The 23,526-nt window shown below is 39.7% G+C and overlaps 1 protein-coding gene across 1 annotated transcript in view; it reads left to right on the forward strand.

Moving 5' to 3' along the window:
* The first annotated feature begins 6,030 nt into the window (after positions 1 to 6,030).
* The window catches only part of PPIL2 (peptidylprolyl isomerase like 2), a 28,840-nt gene continuing 11,344 nt past the window's right edge, over positions 6,031 to 23,526 (forward strand). The window contains exons 1-7 of the mRNA XM_072144525.1: positions 6,031 to 6,205; positions 11,905 to 11,954; positions 12,116 to 12,161; positions 12,785 to 12,847; positions 14,992 to 15,043; positions 21,313 to 21,364; positions 23,394 to 23,485. Coding sequence (XP_072000626.1) covers positions 6,174 to 6,205; positions 11,905 to 11,954; positions 12,116 to 12,161; positions 12,785 to 12,847; positions 14,992 to 15,043; positions 21,313 to 21,364; positions 23,394 to 23,485 — 387 coding nt within the window. The 5' untranslated portion in view covers positions 6,031 to 6,173. The remainder of the gene's footprint in view (positions 6,206 to 11,904; positions 11,955 to 12,115; positions 12,162 to 12,784; positions 12,848 to 14,991; positions 15,044 to 21,312; positions 21,365 to 23,393; positions 23,486 to 23,526) is intronic.

The raw sequence follows: 23,526 nt of genomic DNA on the forward strand, positions 1-23,526 counted from the left end.
TTTTTCCGTTGGTATAGCTGAGGAAGTTTTGTTCTGAGTTTTATTTTTTAATACTTTACTTGAGTAACTTTTTTTTTTTTTTTTTAATTCCTTTCTATGGGATGATGAGAACAAAACCGCTATTCTGCCCTCGTTTTTTAAGTTTTAACATTTTCAGCCAATAAACATGTGGAATAAAGAACACATTACGTCACTGCCCAAAATGAACTCGATTAAAATAATAATAATAAGCCTAACCTAATAACAATAAGCTTTTATTGTTGTCTTTCAAAACTTTAAACATCGCCGTATAACACTTTCTGGTATTCAGGCTTGGGATAAGAAAGAGGAAAAAGGTGCTCTTCTGCATGGACTTCTAATCCTCCCCATCCTCCCTGCAGGCATGCTGTGATTTCATGTGATCAGATAAATGCATGGGGTACAGTTTGCTAATGTTAGGCTAAAGGACCTGTGAAGATGTCACCCTGGTCACATGACATTACTGCTGCATGCTGAGAAAGCATGGGAATGAGTTGCTGGATTGAGCCCAATGAGGCCACACCCACCTTGACTTGCTATAGCTATCTCTGGATACCAGGTAAGGCTACATTCACACGATGTATGGCCGCCATACCGTAGTACGGCGGGCATACATCGGCACTGCAGAGAGGAGCAGGGGATGAGATCTGCTCACCCCTGCCCCTCTCCATAGGGAGATACAGCGCACAGCGCCGTAATACGGGAAAAGATAGGACATGTCCTATCTTTTCCCGTGCTACGGAGCGGTACGGTGCCGCACGTGTGCTGCACCGTACCGCTCCCGTACAGGGCCGTGAGCCCATAGGAGTGTATGGGGGACGTATATCGGCCGTATATAAGTCCCCCATACATGTGTGTGAATGTAGCCTAACATTGTAGAGTTGATTATATGGGAATCTGAGGGAAACAAGTTTTAGCTAAAAGAAGGGTGTCCATTAGTTAATATGGCTCTATGGGAACCTGTCACTAGCTATATTTGTGTAGTTAAAAAAGAAAAAAAAGTGACTGGTTCCTTTTAAGGGGCATATACATGACTACATAACTGCAGTCCTGAACAATCACACTTCTATAATGGAGTCAGAAATTTCCTAATGCCTTTGTGGTAGATTAAGTAATAACACTGCTCCTGTACATTTGGTAAACATGAAGTTTAATTTTAATTTAAATAAAATGCAAGTGCTCCATGGGGCATCACCCTTCTAAGCTCTGGCTTTTACAGGTCCCCCGGGACACTTCACCCCGCCTCTATGAACTCTATGTACTCTTCCCCCACTTGCTATGCACGGAAGTCTTGCGGCAGCACACAATTTGAGTTGTGCCGCCGTGAGATTTTGGCACTTGTTCTTTATTTAAATAAAGTTTAGATTTTTACCAAAAGCACAACATCAGAGATTATTATAAAAACATGATCCTTATTCCCAACCTTAAAGGAAATCTGTCATGAGAATTCAGAGCTACAAGCTGCCAGTGACAGAATCATTTTGATGTCCTTTTATATTCTGTGAAGTTTGCTGTATGCATATGACATGTAAGGAGTCACCATGGGGATGGGGTAGTCTACTAGGATGTCCCCTCTTGGCTTAATTGTAGTTCCATAGTCCAGGTATATAATTCCCAGTTTGCAGCTAGAGGGATTACATGATTCTTTCACTGTCCTGTATAAAAGGTTAGTGACAGCTTGTGGGCCTAAAGTCTCATAACAGGTTCCCTTTAAGATGTGCAATGTAATAAACTTGCTTGTCTGATTGCAAAGATCTAGGCGTTTGTTCACCTGACCTATTATCCCCTATATACTGGTTTTAGTAAATAACATATTACCTTTTTATGTTGCTAAGATTATGGGGATATTTAATATGTACAGTTTTTTTTTTTTTTTTTTGGGGGGGGGGTATGTTTTGCAACTTTTGGACAATAAAAACTGTTAAAGAAATTACTTATTTTTGAGCACATTTTTATTTTTTTCAGATGTCTAAAACTATCTGTTAATTTTTTATTTTTACTCCCACTGGGGTCTGTCACAGCACAAACATTTTAACACTTACCTCATTAAACAAATGTGACACCCAAAGTTTGTGTATTCCCCCGCTTTCAGTGGGGAACAAATTCAACTGCAGCGCGGCACAAACATACGCTGAAACATATTATGCAGTGATTTTTGCATTGCAAAGACAAGCAGTTTCCATAGTTTTGACAGTGCCCCAGGAGTGCCGAATGCCTGTGGAGAAAATTGTGCACTATAACATCACCCTTCATCTTGCCAAACGGGTCCATTTCACTAATTTAATATCCACTCTAACAATCCTTAAAGGCTCTTTGATACTCTTCATTCATTATTAACGCCAAAGATTACAAACCTTTGGGCTAAAGATCTGTCCACCTACTTTACCATTTGATTTCATGCATTATGAAGTAAACATACCGTGAGACTGCGGTCGCTACATTGATGCAGGGTCATATCCCTGGTTAATATCTGAGCTGAATGGTTTTGCTGAAAAAAAACAATTATAGAATTCAAGACCTTGGGAAAGCTGGATACTTACATAAACACATTACACACAGAGTTTTCTGAATGAACTGTGCAGAGAAAACTTATCAACCTGAGCTGGATCACTCACACATAGCAGCTGGGGGATGGTGCGGTGATTGATTACTTCTGCCTTTCAGGGAAAACGTAATCATTACATCATTCTCTGGTGCAGTGTATAACTAATTTGAGAGTAAAAGCACTGAGGGTGCGGTCACACGTTGCAGTTAAAACTGCATCGCAATTAGTTTTCGGTTGGTTTTAGGTGGTATTACTCATTTTAACAAGAAAACAACAGGTGAAGGACATTTGCGGAACAGCTTTCTCCTGCAAAATCTAATTCACCCATTCAGTTCATGTCTTTCACCTGTGAAATTGACAAAACTGCACCTAAAACCACCTCAAAACTAATTGCGATGCAGTTTTAACTGCAACGTGTGACTGCACCCTCAGCCAGGCAAATAAGACAAGATATGTGCCTGCATCAGTGTAGCTACAGCATTCTCAAGGTATGTTTGGTTCATAATGGTTCATCAAATCAAATGGAAGTTTTCCTTTAAAGATATTATTTCTTAGCAAATGCAGTAAATTTTATCACAATCCACTAACTCTATGAATCCCCTTCCCTCCACTTCTTCACCCTGTTTACTCTCTCCTTAAAACCAATTACAGAGGAAGAAGTGTCCAGGCTCCTTTTTCCTGCTCGCACTAATGACCCCATCCTCTCACATTAAAGTCACTTCTCACCTTACTTAAATCTTCAATCCCTTCTGGTATCTATTCCTCTTTCTTCAAGCATGCTGCTGTCACCACATTACTAAAGAAAGCTTCCCTGGACCCAACCTAACCCTGATCTTTCTATTTCTGTCAGAGATGTCATCAAAACCCCGAGGCAGCAGGCCCGCCAAGTGTCCATCCAACCCACGCTCTTCAAACCGTCAGTGACCTTAGATTATTCTCTTCCTTAATTCAAACCTCTTGCTCACATCTCCAGGACTTATCCCGAGCTGCAACAATTCTCTGGAATACCCTACCCCGTCTATCAAACTAATACCCAACCTCCAAAGCTTCAAATATGCTCTTAAAACCCAGGCACGCCTATCACACTCGTACAACTTTAACTCTTTATTAACCAATTCTGGGTACTTTCCCTGTCCGTTTTCCGGAAAATTCTTCTCTGTAGTCCCATTGACTTTTTATATAAGATGGCAGCTAATGACTGGTTCACGCAGCAGCTCTTTTATTAAATTATTTTTATTCCATTCCCTTATAAAATATGGCTAGACCATAATATACAAACTTTTAAACCTCTTGTCACCCCCCTCATCGTCATAGACTGTAAGCTCTTGAGAACACGGCCCTCAGTCCTATTATTTCATATGACTCTGTAATGTCTTATTATATTTGTATATGTTCCTCAGAATTTGTAAAGCTCTACAGAATTCAATGGCGCTATATTAATAAAGATTATTATCTCTAAACGTACTGTGGTCCACAGCATTCAATGACATGTCATTGTATTGCTGTGGATTAGGGCTTTTTCACATTCATGATTTTTCACTGAAGCCATCTTGGCTTATAAAAAATTGCAGATTCTTTCTGGCTTCAGTAATTTTTCACCATTCTTTTCAAATGGCTTTTTTTCCACTTGAATTTTTTTCTACTGATCCAATGTTGTCATTGAACACAAAAAGGGAAGATTCTTTTTTTTTTCCCATCGATTAGTGGAAAAAAACTGAAGTGAATTGAAAAGAATGGTTTTGTATTTATGGCTTCAGTTATTTTTCACTGATGTCTTACTGAACCAATCTGTATGTGTCCATAAGGAGTTTTTCACACTGGCATTGTTTTTTAAAGAGACATAGTGATGTGTCCAGCACTCGACCAAATCCACTGGAAGATTTAAAAAACAAAAACTTTTATTCCATAAGTATTTATAAACAGAATGTGTGTTTAAGTGGATCCATTGTCTGGAAAAAAAAAAACAAAGAAAAGTTGAAAACTCTATTTTTCATGGAAGGCAATAGAAATCTCTTGGTCTGCAAAAAAAAAACAAAAAACTGATGACTATTGACTGAGGTCTATGTTTTCACTGATGAGGCTTGTAGTCCAGGTGTTATATTTCGCAACCAATGTTAAACCTTCAAGTGCTTTTTTTTTTTTCCTGTGGACCAAAAACATTAGCAAAACGGTGACAACACAAGCCAGTGTGAATCCACCCAAGACAAAATGACTTCAGTGAAAAATCACTGATGTGAATCTGCCCTTATAAATCTACAATGGAAAGCCATTTTCACTAGGTTTTTTTTTTTTTTTTTTAGAAATGTGTGTTTGGGATTTTCACAAATCCCTTACACTGCTACTGTATTACAGTGCAGATTTACTGCAAGTAAATCCACAAGTAATGCCTTAAATGTGAAGGTACCCTTATATTATTGACACCCTAGCCTCTTCTGAAACAATGTACCACAAGGCCCCATGCACAAGACCATATAAAAAAAAAATGGCCGTATGTATGGCCGGAATAAGGGCCCATGCATTCCAATGGGCAATACAGCCATCCATGTACATGGCCGTATTGTCCACCGTACCCGTCAGTGAGCCACATAAAAATATAGAGCATGTCCTATATGCCACCATATTTCCGTTCTGTATGGCCCTTAGAACCTATAAAACATGGGCTAAGGGTGCAATCACCCGTGCGCTGGGTAGGAGGAGGTGACCCCTCCTCCCTCCATAGAAAACAGCGGCCCGCGACCGCACACTCAGGAAAAGATAGAGTATGGCGCATATTGGTGCCACAATTTTCGCACCGTGCCACTGCCGTGCTGCCATTGTCTTCTATGCGGACGCATATACATCCCCATAGATGTGTGTGCGAATGCACCCCAAATACGTGCTGCATACGGCTGTGCACGGTATACTGCCATATATACATGCAGTATCCAGAACCAGTGGGAGGTGCATTCTGTCAGCCTGCCAATAGGCAGCCATCCATCATCTGCAGGCCACCGTATTTTGTACAGATATGGTGTAACACGTTGCCATACTGCTGCATTACATCCCAGATTTATAGCCAGAATACAGCCGTATATACAGAACAGAAAAGACCATACATTCGTGTGCATGAGGCATACAGTTTACTGCATAAATATCCAACAGTTAAATGCACAGTACACGGTCAACTAGGAACACGTGACTTATAAATAATATTTTAACATTTGTTCTAATACCTGCAATATAATTAAGATAAAAATTCTGTGTTTCTGCATCCTTGGTCGACTTGCTACTGGGAGGAGAATAAACAACTTGTGTAATTGCCTCCAGCTATCAGGAATTCGCTAGACGCCATAATTGCAGCACTTGCAGTGAAGAGGATAATAACTGAGCCTGTCATTATACTAGCTGCACTGAGCCGCGACCAATGCTTTTCAGCACTATCTTTACAGCCATGTTAGTACTCCTTTCTAGACGCGTAGCGGGAGTTCCAAGATGGCTCCGGCTTTGTTTCCGGATCGTAACTTCCGGCGTGTGGTTCTGGTAAGCAGCGACGACCGGAAGTAGTGTGATATTTGTAGGGTTTTGGAGCAGTGGTCCTCTCTGTTGGTGTGTAACTGAGTGAGCCGTGAAGATGGGGAAGAGACAGCACCAGAAAGATAAGATGTGAGTGCTATTACTGTAACAGCGATGATTCCTCTTTTCTCACACTGACAGCACAGAATACATATATGTTTATTATACATGTTGTGAATAGATGATAGTCAGCTACTTTCCTGAATTAAGGTTAGGACTGTGGTTAACCCTTGCAGTAGGTACAAATCACAGCAGCTTTTGGCTCTCTGTTATCTGTTACTTTGTATACATCTGCTACAATGTATTGATATCCCTATGTATACAAATGCAGAATTGTAGTATATAAAAGCAATCCATAATGTAGTGTGTTTACTTTTGTATTCCTCCAGTCACTAAGAAATTGTGTTATGTACCCAGAACTACCATAAAAATATTAAATAAATACTAAGCAAAGCTGCTGTACAAAAAAAATATACCATTAAAGCACCATCAGTGAAAAAAGATTACAGCCAGAATATCAGTAAACATCAAAAGAGGCATCCTCAAATGGGTATTCCATGTTCTGATATTAATGACTTATTTTTAGGATAGATCATTATCAGATTGGTGAGTGCCTGATGTTCAGTCCACCTGCTGATCACAGCAGTGTCTGCACTTAAAGGGATCGTCCAGAATTAGAACAAAAAGTTGATATTTGGCTGGGGGAGTGTATTAAAACAATAAACCTCTTTTACTAGAAAGATCTAGTGAACTTTATCCTACCTTATGAGGCTCTTGTGTTGAAAGCTAGAATGTGCCTGAATAAGTTCAGAAATGTGAGGGGTATCTAGCATGACTCGCTTGCCACAAGTTACTTGGTATCCTTGATGAGAGCACAGTCCTCCACTTAGGACCATCCTATAGTCTAGCACCTTGATTCCGCTGTTGATGTGGTTCCTGCACTGCTCTATTATCCTTTAAGCTTAAGAGGAAATCCAATCACTTGACAGGGTGAATCCCCATCTCAGGGATGGTTCACCTGAATAGGGATGCACCGATACCAACATTTTGAGTGTGATACAATATCTTGAGAAGTATCACAATACGTGATATCAATACAATATTTAAAAAAAAAATGACAAAAAAATGTATTCTCTGAATTCGAGATGTTTTTAGGGTGCAATCAGTTGAGGCATGTACATTGCATTAAGAAACTTAATGCAAACGTCTGTATGCGGGACTGATTGCATAAGCGTTTCCATTGAAATATATGTATTTATGTATTGTAATGGTTGTCCTGGTAATGTTAATATAAACGTTAACATTTATTTTGAATCTTATACATATTTTTTTCAATTTAACTGTATCTTTCCTTAAATTGCAACCAGTCGCCCTGTCCCTGCAGCTGAAACTCACCCCATAGCAAGATTCTGCCACCACCATGTGTCACTATTGGGATTGTATTTGGCAGGTGATGTGCAGTTCCTGGTTTCCTCCACACATAACGCTAGTTATGTTCAGTCTTCCTCTCGTCAGCCAGAGAATCTTATTTTTCATAGTCAAGGATTCCTTCATGTGTTTTGTTTTTTTGTTTTTGCAAACTATATGCAGGCTTTAATCAGCACACTCTGCCATAAAGCCCTGACTGGTTGAGGGCTGCGGTGATTGGCTTTGTGGAAATTTCTCCCATCTCTCTACCGCCTCTCTGGAGTTTGACCACAGGGATTTGGGAGTTCTTTTTTACCTCTCTCGCCAAGGCTTTTCTCCCGCTATTGCTTAGTTTGGTTGGACAGCCAGGTCAAGGAAGAGTTGTGGTTGTCCCAAACTTCGTCTACTTAGCTCTACATTTAAAGGGGTATTCTCGTCTGGGCATTCACATTCAGTCTCACTTATCTTCCATATATAAACATTTCTTCAATTGGATGTTATTAAAAAAAAATGTTCCTGTGTGAAGATAATTTCCTATAAACATAGCCGTGTTGTCCCTTAGAAACGAGATAGCTTCCTCGGTTACGACCACGTCACATTTTGGCAGCGGTGGCCAGACATGCGCTATAGAGTCCTGTCGGACCACCAGGATTCAGCAATCATTACCACAGGACGGCTGTAGGATATGCCGTAGCTCCCGGACATTTCTTATACAAAAACTTTTTGTTTCTTTGTGCAATCCCTCCAGCATACGTGGCCGTATCCGAGGAAGCTATCTCATTTCTAAGGGACAAAATTACTACATTTATGAGAAATTATCTTCACACAGGAACATTTTTTTTAATAACATCTAATTGAAGAAATGTATATATATGGCAGATTTATCAAACTGAATGTGAATGCCCAGACGAGAATACCCCTTTAAGTCAAGATTTGGTTGCCATGAAAAAGTGAAAAATTTAAAGGGTCCTGTTTACTTTCCCTACCCACTATATTGCAGTGGATCATTGTGTGCAAATGCAAAGATTGAAGGACATCTACCACCAAGATGAAATACTGTATGCAAATTGGTCTGAGGTCTCCAGGCTCTGTTAACACCTATGGAGTCTGGAGCTCCTCAGGGTCATTTGCATACATTCCTTCTTCCTGATGGTTGATGTCCTTTAAGCTCTGGCCCTCTTGCCGCAGTAATATTGTGGCATGAAATCCATCAGAAACAGACATGCAGTCCCATCAAACTTACAAGTCTAGTCACCTAAGTTCCTGCCACACATGCAGTCTCGCATAAGATGCATCTCTTGTCACCTCAGCCCTAGACATAAATGCAGTCCCATGTTACAGAAATCTCTTGTCGCTTCAGAACTTACCAGGCATGCAATCCCATCCACCATCTTGCCATTACGGTCTCCTTCACACATGCAGTCCCATTCATCTCAAATCTTTTGTTACCTCAGGGGCCAAACCATCCCTTAAAATTTGAAGGAAATATACCATCAAATCAGGCAGGGTAAACCAGGAACACTTACTCATAAATCCAGGTACTGTAATTTTGGTAATTGTCTTATATTTGTTACCATGGCCTCCTTCCTTCTAAAATCAACCTTTAAATTATGTTACCCTCAAGGGCTACCCTAACCCCTCTGTGACCTGGCTTTACAGACTCAGCAGGAAATGGGTTTTCGATACAGGTTAAAGCACAGAGAGAACCATTTTGTTGTATCGGGACTCTGAGAAAGGCGCTGAGCTGAAATGCGTCAGTCCTACTCTTCCACAATGCTCTTTTAGCAAACTGAAATAAATATGAGTATCACTTTTCTCTGTTGTTAACTCTTAGACCAAATAACCTTAATTTTCAGCACTTCTAACGTTTACAGGGCACCTGTCAGTGAAAATCGACTTAAAGGGAATCTGTCAGCATAAATTGATCTAATAATCTATTATCAGTATTTTGTCAAGCGGTTGTACACCTTCCAGGTCATGTTTCTTTCAAGTGTGGTGGCATCATCTAGAAAATCTACATTGAACTAGGATGTAAAGTAATTGTATAAAGTCAAGGAGGCGGAGATTTTAGCACTGAAGTCAAGCTCTCTCTTCCTCAGAAAGCCCCCATTACTGTAATTCTTGGTCCTGCATCTGAATGTCACTAAGCAGATCTAAGTCAGATGCATCATGTCTATTCCAGAGGAGGAGGTGTTCAGAGCTCCCCACCTTGACTTCAGTGCTAAACTCTCCTCCTCCCAGACTTTTATCAACTAATTTTCAGCTCACTTCAAAGTTGATTTTCTAGATCATTCACAACACTGGACTATGAAAGAAACAAAAAATGGAAGGTATTATGCAGCTTTACAGTATTCTGTTATCAGTTTATTAGGCTAATTGCTAATGGCAGCTTCCCTTTAATCAACCACAATACAGTTTATACTGTTTATACAGTTTATACTGTACTCAATGCTGTAACACATTGAATTTCATCTCTTTGGGAATAATAAAGGATTATATTATCTTAATTGTATAAAGTTATGGAGAAAGGTGGGCTCTGTACTGAAGTCAAGCTGTCCCTCGCTTCAGAAGAACTGGTTTGGAAGTTCCTGAACACAAGGGGATCAAACCGAGCAAAGTAGGCATGCTAAGGCCGGACAAAAGTTTGACTTGAGTGCTAAGCTCTCCGCCATGACTTTATACAAATATTTGTACATCTCCTTTTCTGTTTTTTCTCGATTTTCTGGTTGATGCCACCACCCTGGACTATAAAATAAACATGATCTGGAAGATTTTAAGCCCTTCAGTACTGCACCACGTAAATTTACGGCAGCTTTTACTTTAGATTGCAGAAAGGACGTTTTTTTTCAAGTGATGACTGTAGACAACTTCAAACGTCTATATCTCCTGAACTGTGGCATCTAGCAACACAATTCTGGTGTCAGATCAAACAGTAGAATATCCCCTTTAAAATGTATTTGATATGGGATAGTGTATGGATGCTTCAGAGAACCAGAGATATCCACCTGTTTAATTGCACTAAAAAAGTAGATTTTTTTTGGATATCTTCGGCACCATAATATTGTTGCTAGGTGCGAGGGTTCAGGAGATCTAGGCGTTTGAAGTGTGCCCCCTTCAGACGGTCAGCAGAAGGCAAAATATAGAAGAAGCTGCGGGAGACTTTCATTATTGCAGAAGTACATGCACCCTCTGCATCTGGAGCTTAAACTGGGAAAGGGTGATGGAATAATGCTGTATGTATACTTTTAACAAAGTTTGGTAAAACGTTACAACTTTTAATTGGGAAAAATGACAAAATCTTTAAATTTGTAGTCAATTATTAGCACATTTTAAATAGGTAATTATAAAACTATGGTATCAAGAGTCTCACATGTCTTGGAAAATACTAAGTTACATTTGTTATGATATGTAAAGCTTTTCCAGAGATATCATCATTTAAAGAAGTGCATAGCAGAACTTCAAAAATTTCTCCTGGTCTTTCTGGCAGCAATGACCGTCGGTGCTGAAAGGGTTAAGCTGCTTAAAGGGGAACCTGTCATCGAAAATTGTCCTTATAAAGTATGTTGTCGAGCAGCTGAACACTTTCCAGGTGATGGTGGCATCATCCAGAAAATCAGCTTTGAAGTGAGATGTTAATTAGTTGTATCAGGTCAGGAAGATTGAGATTTCAGCAGTGAAGTGGCGCTTCCCCTGCATCTGAACACCTATTCCCATGAGATTGACATCATGAGTTCAGGAGATCTGGTCATGATGTCCCTGGACGCAGGACCATGATTACTGTGAAGGGGGCGTTCTAAGGCAGGGAAAGCTTGACATCAGTGTTATACTCTCTGCCTGCTTGAATTCATAAAACCATCTCACTTCAAATTTGATTTTCTAGATGATACCACCACACTGAGCCATGAAAGAAATATGACCCAGAAGCTGTTCAGCCTCGTGACAACATACTGGTAGTGGTTTATTAAGCCATTTTCAGATGACAGGTTCCATTTAAAAACATACTGGTGGTGCTTTAATAGGCCAATATCTGCCGACAGGTTGCCTTTAATGTGGAATACTAGTGAGTACCCATGTTTGTTCTAAAAGCTACCGTATATGTGCTTGTAATTAACCCCTTAAAAGAGGGGTTCATTTTCTGAAGGCAAAGATGTTCAAATAGTATCCTAGAAGGGATGGCCCCTGTGCAGCAGTAGACAAGTGTTTGATTGCTGAAACTAAATCTTTAGGAACTGAGGGAGAAGTGTCTTCGTTATGTCATCCTCAAAAGAAATCCTCTTTTTTTTTTTTTTGGTTCTGGACAGATCTTTGCACTTGGTGATGACGTGAACTACTGGATTGGATTGTCTCTTCTTTGCTGATGAATTCTGCTTTTTTTTTATTAGGTACATCACCTGCGCAGAGTACACTAACTTTTACGGAGGAAAGAGAGCAGGTATGATCTATATGGGGAACATTGAAAACAACTTATTGGCATCTTTGCCTAGATTTGATCTTCAACAGATATTGTTGCGATCAATGGGAAATTAATCAGACCAACAGTGAAATATATAATAAATTCATGTAAACATTGCTTTTTTTTTTTTTTTTTCTCAGAAATTCCAAAGTCTAACTTCAGGCGTTTACCATTTGATCACTGCAGGTTTGTGTAATATTTGTTTATTTTAATGATTTTATCTTTATTTACTTTTTTGCCAAGGCAACCATCTGACATCTGGCAAGCATTGTGTGCTGGTTCCATTAACCCATGTAGGACCCTCGCTCAATACTGAGCGGACCTAAAGGGACTCTGTAACAATGTTTTTTGCCTGTAAATTTGTAGGATCTTTTTATGCTGCTAGGTTTCATCTGACCCACTAGCAAAATTTCAATCATTGTTGTTGCTCAAGTCTAGTGCTTGTTGTGCAGGTAGCTTAATCTCTGCATGCTAAATGCTTGCTGCATGTTTGATATAGATCACTACTGTAAGGAACTTGTTTTTATATCATTCTTCATTTGAGAAGTTACAAACAAAATGCGGGACGCGCAGGTCCCTAATACAAAGCCCAAAATAACCTGATGTACATCGATGAGGAACTTCTTTTTATACTTTCAGGATGTTACTGTGTATTAAAGTGTAGATTAAATTATATATAGCTGCTGCAACTTATTTATCCTCATCTTTATCCTTTATCTACATACAGATATTTCTCTCAGATATTTAGTTCTTGTCATAAAAAATTCATTTTGGTGTTCATGTTAATGATTTAAAACCTTGTTTTATAGCTTGTCTCTACAGCCCTTTGAGTATCCGGTATGCACTCCAGATGGAATTGTTTTTGATTTACTGTAAGTATATACATTTATCTGTCGACTGTATTGCGAAGCAGCATGCAGATTCTAAAGGGTTTCTCCGAGCTTTCCTGCATCCTGAAATGCTCTCTGCGTTGAGCTGTTGCACAGCTGTCTCTTTGGGTGGGCTATAATCACGAGTATAGTACAGCACTGCTATTCCACTGGGAAGCAGGGACTCCTTGCATCATATATCTTTACGATCCTCGGAGTTGCAACCTTGACACCATAGTGTCCGTGAAATCAAGCCAGCACACAGTCCATGATTCCCAGAACATCAATGGTTAAATTAGGGCTACATTAACTGTGTTTTATTCATGACGGGACTAACAGCAACTCTAAGAGCAATCCCAATCAGTCTTCATGTAATTGGCACAATATTTCCAATAACTCATTATACTTTTTGTCACTTAGACTCTTTACAATACAATTATATTATACGTTTGTTTCTACCTGAGAACCCATTCATGTCAGGTGCTAGAGTCCCAGACCCTCAATAAGCAGAAAATGAAATACAAATATTACAGTTTAATGATGGGTAATAATCCGAACATAATACCTGACATCTCAATCCAATATGAACGGACCTGGAATTGTACAGAATAGTTATAGTATATACAATGTCCTCAGTTTGGAAACAACTTGAGTACAATATGAGAGTGAAAATACTGCTCAAAAACACAAGCAAATACACTGAAAATACACAAGCTTCAATGCTAGCAGGTATATAATATACAGTTTGCTGTACTGCATGCCATGCAACACGAATGTATCTAAACAATGAAACTTCGACTGTGTATCTTCTGTAATTCTGTAGAATTTGCCTTACAGTGAAAAACAAATTTCCTAATGGATAAAACCCATGTTGCATTGGTTGAAAACGAAAGGTCCATATAAATTCTAAGAGGATCCAGAAGGTGGTCACCATTGTTAAAAAGGTGTACACCAAATCTCTAAGGAGTGCTCTAGTGACCCAACTCTGCTACAGTCCAGTTACATTAGCTCCAGGTACTATAGGGATGAAGTAGATCTCTATTAAACATGCTTGATGCTGGCTCCATAACGGAGAAGAAAGGGGGCTGAATGCCATGGATACATACAATGAAAGTTGTTTAATGACATTGGAGAACTGCTTCATCTGTACTCTATATTGCATCCAGCGTTGACCAGTAGCTGTGTAGCTGGACCTTTGCATCCTACATGTGGATTTAAATTACCCTTGCAATGCCCCCCTGAATTTAGAAATCTTATTTTGTATTGCCTGTTGCACTTTCATACATCAATATTTATATCTCTGATTTTTCTGGAATACATGATTTTTTAAAATCCGCTTTTTTCCTAGGTAACCATTATATAATGTAAATTAATGTAACTTTCTGCCAGGGGTGTTGTTAGTCCATGCTCCATCCAAAGGCTGATCCAGAATGCTCCTGGGGGGTCCATGGCTGTTCACAGCAACCAAAGTCTGATCAATAGCTGGTAGCTCTATATAGAGGATATGCAGAAGAGGGGTCGCAGTTTATCACAGCTGCAGTGAAGATGGCAGAACATCCTATGCTCTGATTATCTTCCCTCCCTACTCCATATTACATCCCGAGTTTCCTGCGCTGTTGAATTTCAAGATGAGGGGAAGAGATGACAGCATGGAGAATAGCAAGTAAAAAGCAGTATCTGTTCCTCTTTCCCTCCTGTACTGAATATTTGTGCAGCAGCTGCACTCCTTTCTTTCCTACTTTCTCTCCCCATGTGCAATTCAGCATAGAAGACTAATATATGTGTAAGTGCATGACTTGTGTGTGCCTGTGAGTGTATATATTTGTGTCTGCCCTATATGCAGCCCCATTGTGGGAAAAAGTTTAGAAGACATATGAATATGTCATAAATAAATCCAGAATAGAAAAACTTTGCCTGTGTGTAGTGATGCTTGGCGATCTGAAGATCAGAGCTCATATTTGCTTAGTGGTTTTCTTTATAACTAGAAAACAATGGCAGATCCATTGACTATACCATATACGCCACACTCTTCCATACATCAAAATTGGCAGAGGAGGCTCCAAAACAAGACTCTGTTGTAGATGCTATGATAGGTGTGTGAGAAATAAATGTTTTTCTAATATATAAATTACATATATGTTTTATAGAAGCATTGTTCCGTGGATAAAAAAGTTTGGAACTAACCCCATCACAGGAGAGGTAAGTGCCTGTACACTTAAGATGATGTAATGCAGCCTGTGTTTTTTTTTTTTTTTTTTACCCATCAGACTTTATCTGTTCTTTTCCTTATAATACTTCCAATGGAATAACTTCCCTGTGTATAATGGGGGAATTTATTAAGGATGGTGCATCGTGCATAAGATTTAATATTCCCCCCGGTCCAGCCCGTGGCATGTCAGGTTTAATAAGAGGTTCTGGACTCGTCACGGGAGATGTATCAATCTGTCTGCAGTCTGTATCAACCGGAAATGCTGTGTGCCACCTTTATTTAGGGTTTATTGAGTTTTCCAAGTTGTCTGAAAAAGGAGTGTGTCCTTGGTAAAAAGGTGATGTGGCCTCGCAGGAAATAGTCTGTGTGCTAGAAAATTAATTTTGGTGCAGCAAACTAGAAGGAGGTGCATAGTACAAAACGCCAGTCTTATAGTGCACCAGATTAATCATCCAGCATCGGACACAATGATTAATCTGACGCAGACGAGAACTGCCTACTCTGGTCTAAAGACTGACGCATTAATGCAACTCCAATTAAATCTGTGGCATCACTTGTGCATCGGAATGCAATCTACACCAAATCAGGCCTAACGTAGATTTTTGCCGTAGACTATATCGGTATCCCAGCACAGATAGTAAATACTACTCTATGGCCGCTTTTCAGAAAAGTAGAGGAAGGAATGAAAAACCCCAGGAATTGAACTGACTTAGAAGGGATGATAATTATGCCAAATTTTTCTTACTTTTCACAGTGCCTATAGTCTACTTCAAAATCTTAATTTGGAGGATTTTTCAGTGCCTTCTCTTTTTCTAAATTATACGATGCCTTAGTACTTATCACGTAACAAAAACAGAACCATCTATGCTAGGAATGCATTGTGCTCTATTTATAACCTAATTATTATTGGTGAATGTGATGAGACTTTCATACCCTTGTGTGGAGAGCCAATGTGGAACCATCCAATTTTAAAAAATAAAGGAACTGCTGTAGGCGGCGATGCTTAACACATTGATCTCCATATAATAGATTATAGAAAGAGTTCACATCCATGCTATGTAATCATCCCAACGTGATATATATGTAAAGAAAGAAAAACTGCAAGAAAAAGTAAGAGTCTGAAACATGGATTGTCATAACAGAACACATGGGAAACCTTAGTTTTACTTTAAATGTTTTAATGCACAATGTGTTGTTGTTATTTGTTGTTTTAGGAATATCAAAACTCAAGCCTTTTTTATCAAGATTTTTTATCTTTAGCAATCTAATATTTATTGAAATTAATAAATAATTTTATAAGGCTGAAGTCTAGGCTACATGCACACTATCATGTGCTCACCCTTCCCATGTCCATTCAAAGTGCTCAGCCATGTCGCAGATCTGGTCATGGATAGGACATGCTCTATATTCTGTGGCGCTGTGACCAGGGCCGGCTCCAGGTGTCAGTGAACAGTGAATATATACACACACACATACATGCATTTACATATATAGTAATTATACTCACACCAGCTGGATGTCACTCGGTCGGGATGTGGTGGCAGGGTCAGGAAGGGGACCGCATAGGAGAGGACGGACATAGGATAGGATTCCGAATCATACTTTGCCCCCGGGCCCGTCCCACTACCTCTCTGCCCAACTCCTATGCAGCCTGCAATCAACGGGGGCTGCTCATTAAATTGTGAACCCGGGCCCCGTAATACGGCTGTTGTAATGCCACATCGTCATGGTGGGCCCCTTTGGAGCTCTGGGGCCCCATCACTTACCCGGGTCAACCGGGTGCTGACGCCGGCCCTGGCTGTGACCAAGCTTAATAGAAGTCAATGGGGGCCATGACAATCTGGTAGTGTGTATGAGGCATTACACTGATCAGCTGTTATGCCCATCCTAAATAGAGAGTGAGGAGGCATAAGCAGCAGGTCCCATGCTGTCTGCACTTGCCAGATGCCATAAAATGGACCAACGCCACAAATATGTAATAAATTATGACATTTCCTTTAAATGTCTGTTATATTCCTGATGTAAGTATTAAGGCCAGGGGCGAACCACGTTTATTGGTCCAAGGACCATATTATCATACTACTCAACTAAGAGGCCTTCTTAGTAAACAGCACCCTAGATGCACCAACAGCGACTGTACAGCACAAAATGCCATCCCATAAATAATAGTGTAGACCCCAGAGCTGTCAACAATAACAATACTTAAGACCCCCCTCTCCTCCCTAATAGACAGATAATACTGGAGTCCTCCCCTCCTAGCAGACAGATAATGCTAGAAACAACGCCATACCCCCCACCCACCCCCGTCTGCAGAGTGTTGACTGCAACTCAGGTCAGCTTGACAGGCTGTATGTGACCTCTACATGCTCAGTAGTGAAGGTCCTCTGCTACAGATCAGAGGAATAATGCACTGGGCAGGAGTTCCTGCATTTATCTCAACACTGCTAGAGGAACCTGGAAAACAGGACTGTGGAGTCCGTCTGTAACCATTTTGGTGGAGTCGAAGTTGGGGAAATTGAGTCTGAGACAGCACAGTACATTTGCATACCTCCCAACATTTGTGAAAGGGAAAGAGGGACAAAATGGCGATCCCCCTAAGCCACACCCCCAATCACTCCCTGGCCACGCCACAAATTTTAGCCATATTATAATAATAAAAATCTCAATTAAAAAAAAAAAATTATCCTCATTGGGATTTGAACTCAGAACCTGCAGTGTCCATGTACAATAATGACACAGTGCCCCAACCAACTGAGCTATAACCTCTGTGTGATTATCTAGGTGTAGAATTTTGGTAACTAAGAACTATGACTACTGTTACACTGTGACACAGATTTAATGCTTTGGTATATAGGGAGGGATCTTCTCAGAGATTATTGTAGTTATTGAGACTATTATTATTATGGAGATTATTATTATTATTATTGAGATGATTATTATTTTTACTATTATTAATAATCGTCTCCATAATAATAAAAATAATAAAATTTATAATAATAATAATAGTCTCAATAATTACAATAATAACCTCTGAGAAGATTCCTCTCTATATATCAGTGCAGTAAGTCTGTGTCACAGTGTAACAGTGGCAGATCACACTTCTTAGTTACCAGAAATCCTCAGCTCTGTATCACTGGGCTTATAGCTCAGTTAGTTAAGGCTCCTGTCTACAGTGCAGAGGGTCCCAGGTTCAAATCTCAGCCTGGGCAAAACTTTATTTAATTTAATTAAATAAAGAGCTTGTATCTGGGGAAGCCCTGGAGACCATATATGGACAGATGGTGATCTGACCTGATGACGTGGTCCCTGCTCTCCGCTAAGCCGACACTTCTCTGAAAAAGATTCCCTGCCCGATGTCTGCTCTGGGGAACCCTAGGAGATGTAGTGACCATATATGGATAGAGATCTGAAGCTGATGACGTGGTCCCTGCTCTCCGGCTAAGCCGACACTTCTCTGAGAAGGATTCCCTCCCGATGTCTGTAGAAGCCATTCTGTACTGTGAGTTCAGGCTTTCAAAGTGTTTACTATTTACTATGTGGGACACAGCGGGACCTGGGGAGAAAATCCGTGACAATCTCATAGCTGCCCGTGAAGCGGGCAGAGGTAAGAAAAACGGGACTTTCCCGGCAAAATCGGGACGGTTGGGAGCTATGCATTTGTGGCCATCATTTACTAACTCGTGAATTGCCCAATTATAATGATCCCTGACCAACCCCTTGAAGGAAATGGAGTGTTGATTAGTCAATTGTCATCAGTTGAGTCCAACTTGGGCATGAGACAACTGTTCATACACAACTAAATGAAATCCTAACCTATGAAGACCACAGCAAGCTTCCTCACATTTACAATATGACTCGCCAAGATAAACCCTGTAATGGAGCAAAGTGCAGTCCTTAATACCATAATCTGAAAACTGCTGTTCACAAACAATAGAGCTATAGAAGCCTCTAGATGTTCATAGACATCCCCAACAGATCTGAGCTCCTACAAAATGTTGAAACAGGGGGACTGAATATATATACTTTTATCATTTTCTTTACCCTCCTCAAATGTCTGATACTTTATGTATTTTATTATTATTTTATATGTAAAAGCAACACAAAGAGCATGGCTGTAAAGTTTTTAAAATGAGGAAAAGTTTTAGAATAGCCAGAGTCTATTTTTGGATTAACTAACCATTGGCAGAAAGTAATCTAATCGTAAAAAAGTAACTGGAGTGCAAAGAATAATATAAATATGAAAACAATTCAGTATGCAGTTCCAGGATTCAACACTAGATGGTGTTAAATGGTCATTGGTATTTGTGTCTGCAGTCCTGGCACTCCACATGTTAACTCCGAGCCCTTTTATAATGGTGCTAAAAGGTGACTCATCACATGACATGTCACAGAAGCCACTATGTTTATGAGGGATGTCTGTGTATGCTGGGCTTGGAGGAGTTGTGGAGACAGTAGGAACTGGATCACTAGGTTAATGATTATACGTTGTTTACAGCCATGCAACGATGCATACAATTGTTAGAAGTGAGCCTGGCTCATGTCATGTTTGTTATGTTACGCTTTTTGCTTTCCTAAGCATTAAAGATATAAAAGGTATTATTTGGTGATCATTACTGGGAAGTAAGAAACTTGGTTTTGAGGGGTTTTACAACAAAATCCTGACTTTAACTGATGTCATCCTTTTATGAAAAGTTAATGGTCAACAAACTTGCCAGTCAAAACAGAAGCGGGCATCATTAACTGTTTGTTTCCTTCCTGTTCTAGGATTCTTACTATCCCTAATTTTTAGTGGGATTCTTAAAGAGTTAACTCCTATTCAGTCACCAAAGCTTCTGGTCTATCAGGCGTTTTGTATTATGAATGTATTAATATCCGCATATAATTACAGATTCTATTCTCACCCACTTCTTGCATATGAATTATGCGTTCCACCCTGACCGTCGGCATGCCTTGAATATCTGGCATTCTGATAGCGTGCATAAGCTTGTCTTGCACATTTCAGACTTTATGGGCAGAGGCAGTAAAGTCTTCATTCATGCCCTACAGGTATTTGGCCTGTGTCACAACCTCTTGATCCGTGTGATCTGTTCAGCAGTCCTCTATGGTTATGCCAGGTGTGATGAATCTATGCAGGGTATCCATTACTCTATGGCGTCGGAATTAAACCATGAGCATTCCCTATGGAGCACTGTGAATAGTATATTTAGTATCTATATTCTCCTTCTGTGTATTAATATATGCCTAAAAGAAGCCTGTCATGAACACACCCTGCAGGGATTGTATATCACCACGGTCCTGGCTTCTTAGAAAGTAGGTCATAGACTCTCCTCCCTGCTATAGTTAACCTGCCTCCTGCCAGGAGGCCAGCTATAATACCAAACTTCAGAGAAACATTTGTTATTGTGTATAATAGTTCACCTATTATACTTTCTATTGCCAGAGTGCATGATGAAACTACAGTATGTAAAAGGGATGGATGCTGTAATAAAAGGGGAGACAGGTTCTAGGTAGACATTACCTGGCTGGCAGCTGAATGAGAGTCCAGGCCAGTGATGGCGAACCTTTTAGAGACCGAGTGCCCAAACTACAACCATGTCCCACTTATTTATCACAAAGTGCAAACACAGAAATTTAATTTGTTATTTATACTCCCTGCTCTGTCACAGCTTTCATTCATATCAGCACCCTGAGGACACCAATTAAGCAAAAGCTAGAAGAAATTTGGATAATCATTGTATCTTCCCTCCAGAGTCCCATAAACAGGAAGAATTGTCTGGACCGGAGCAGGAGATACAATGCTAATGCAGATCTGTCCACACCTTCCCACTCCTCCAGTAGTCCCAGGGAGTCCTGTCACTTTAAAATAGCTCTGTGCACAGCAAGTCCTAGGCTGTTTGGGACTGTAGGAAGATACCAGGAGTCCTCTCTGATAGAAAGGGCTCTCGGTGCCACCTCTGGAACCCGTGCCATAGTTTCGCAACCACTGGTCTAGGCGATAGCCATTGCTTCATGTTTCCTTTATAGCTTGTTTCTATATTGTATCCTTTTTATAGAGCTCATTTTACGTCTTTTCATCTACCTCTATTAGATTGTCACAGATGCTCCGATAAACAGCTAAAGAGTGAAATATGGGGGGTTTGTAGAGGAAATGTCATCTAATGACGTGTTAAAAGATGTATGATGTTATTTCTGAGTATTGCCGCATCATTTATGAGTCTAATGTTATTTATTTTTACAAGTCTACTGTTATTTTATGCAGAAACTTGAAGCAAAGTCCCTTATAAAGCTGAACATTGCTAAGAATCAGGATGGTAAGTCACTTGTCTTAAAGGGGTTAAATAAAGGCACATAATGAACCCTGTGACGAAGGCCCTATATCGTTATCCAAGTGTTATGTTTCTGGGGAGATTCTGATTCTGTTAAATATGCTCATTACGTGACTGTATTCCTGCTAGTCACATATTTACATGAGGGGCTAAATGATTTGCATGTGCTCATATTACAAGATGGAGAATCTATTGGTTATACACATAACCACTTTACTACTACATTATATATACATGTATATACAGTATATCCTGCACCTAAATCCTTCTCCTTTTGAGGGTAACAATGAAAATATTTATAAAGAAATTATATAGTACTATCTTCAGGGGTTAGTAAGCCCCTTTCATACAAGGAGCCTGCTTTCATACAAGGAACACCCCATGTAGATTAACTGAGTCTGCCAGGATTGGCTTGTCTGACTTTGTGTATAGACTTATTGGAAACTGGGGTGAAGAATTTTACTTGATGTGTTATCATCATCATGAGCTGTTGGCCACACACGTGATTGTTAGCAAACTTTTCATAGTACATGATTGATTTCCATGATCTTCTCACCTAGCAGTATCCTGTCAGTCCTGTTTTGGTGTATTGCATTTTCTCATGATACAGTATTATATGTCCAGGCAGTAAAGGCAAAGGTGACGACATTGAGCATTTAAAATAATTCTGTTGCCAGCTTTTTTTACCACTAACCTACCAGCCCCCTCAGATAAGGGATGAAATATCGTTTCTAGCATTCTCTCTTTTATGTGAAATCTCGCCCACTTACCTGTAAAAAAAAAACAAAAAAAACTGGCTAGATGGCAAAATGTCTCTTCACGTACCCTAATCTTGGGCTCTATGATTTTGGTATCATATTAATGATACAGATCTCCTCTTTTATTGATTTATTTATTGATATATATATTATAGGGAGGAGGGGTTTATCAGGGCCTGTACTAATGTACAGTCTTGATAAAGCTCACTTCTACGTTAGACAGGGCCTGTTGTAGAATTGTCTCTCCACTCGGTCAGGGGCTGGATATACTAACAGGCTGAGGGAACATAAAGATAAATATCCCCCATAGTTGGGGATGTGAGCTGTAGATAAAAATCTACTTTCTGCCTTTTATAAACCTGATGTGATTTGTAAAATGAGATTCTTCTATTTAATATGACACCAAAAGCCTGGTTCTAGGTATTATAGAGCCCATGGTATGGGCATCTGAAGTGATGTTCCTCTTCCTGCCTCTCGGTGTGCTTCATTTCAGTCTCTCTTCAGGTCTTCTCGTCTCATTTGCATATGATTTTTTCATAGGTAAATGTGAGAGTTTTAATGGAAAAGAAGGAATACTATGGAATAATAAAATACTAAAAGATTATTTCATACCCTACTAGAGGGTGCTGGTATTTTAGTGGTATGAAAGCTGGTTACAGGTTCCCTTCGATGGTCACAATGTTTTCCACAAGCTTTGCGTAAAGCAGTAGTAGAAATAACTTTGGAATATAGCTAACAAATTATGCTCACTTATCTTACTCTTTTTACCCTTCCCCCATTCATCCTTTAACTGTGCTTCCCTCTAAAATTCTCCTCTAAGATTCTTAGTACTATTATCATAGAAGCCTAAGGAAAGGGGGAAGGCAGCACCTAAGTAGATGAAAAATTTCCTTTCAATCTCACCCTAAGTGCTTTATACACACATGCATACACAGGTAAGTACTAGAGATACTACAGTGCAAATTCTCCTCTACTATCAGTAAGTTTCCTCTCAATTCCGAAGGACAGCAGAGTTTCTCACGTACACATATTGTACTACTGAATTATGCAAAGTTCGTTGAAAGGTTGCTGGTTCAGTTCTCACGCCCATTGACAGGTTACATGAACTGGTAGGCATCCATTTCATGCTGTGATTGTCATAGGAGGTGTTACTTTATGTAGCTGGTTGTCTTCTGACTAACTATTGGACTCGCAAACAAAAATAAGTATTGTCTTCTAATGCATATTACTGTTCTAATTATGCTTATATTTTATAGGGAAATATCACTGCCCTGTCTTGTTCTCCGTATTTACCAATAATTCCCACATTGTCGCTATTGGTAATACCGGAAATGTCTTCTCTTATGATGTAAGTAAAACTTTGTAGACTCCTCCTACACATTGTAATAA

This window comes from Engystomops pustulosus, chromosome 1 (assembly GCF_040894005.1).
Source record: "Engystomops pustulosus chromosome 1, aEngPut4.maternal, whole genome shotgun sequence".
In the NCBI taxonomy this organism is placed as follows: Eukaryota; Metazoa; Chordata; class Amphibia; order Anura; family Leptodactylidae; genus Engystomops; species Engystomops pustulosus.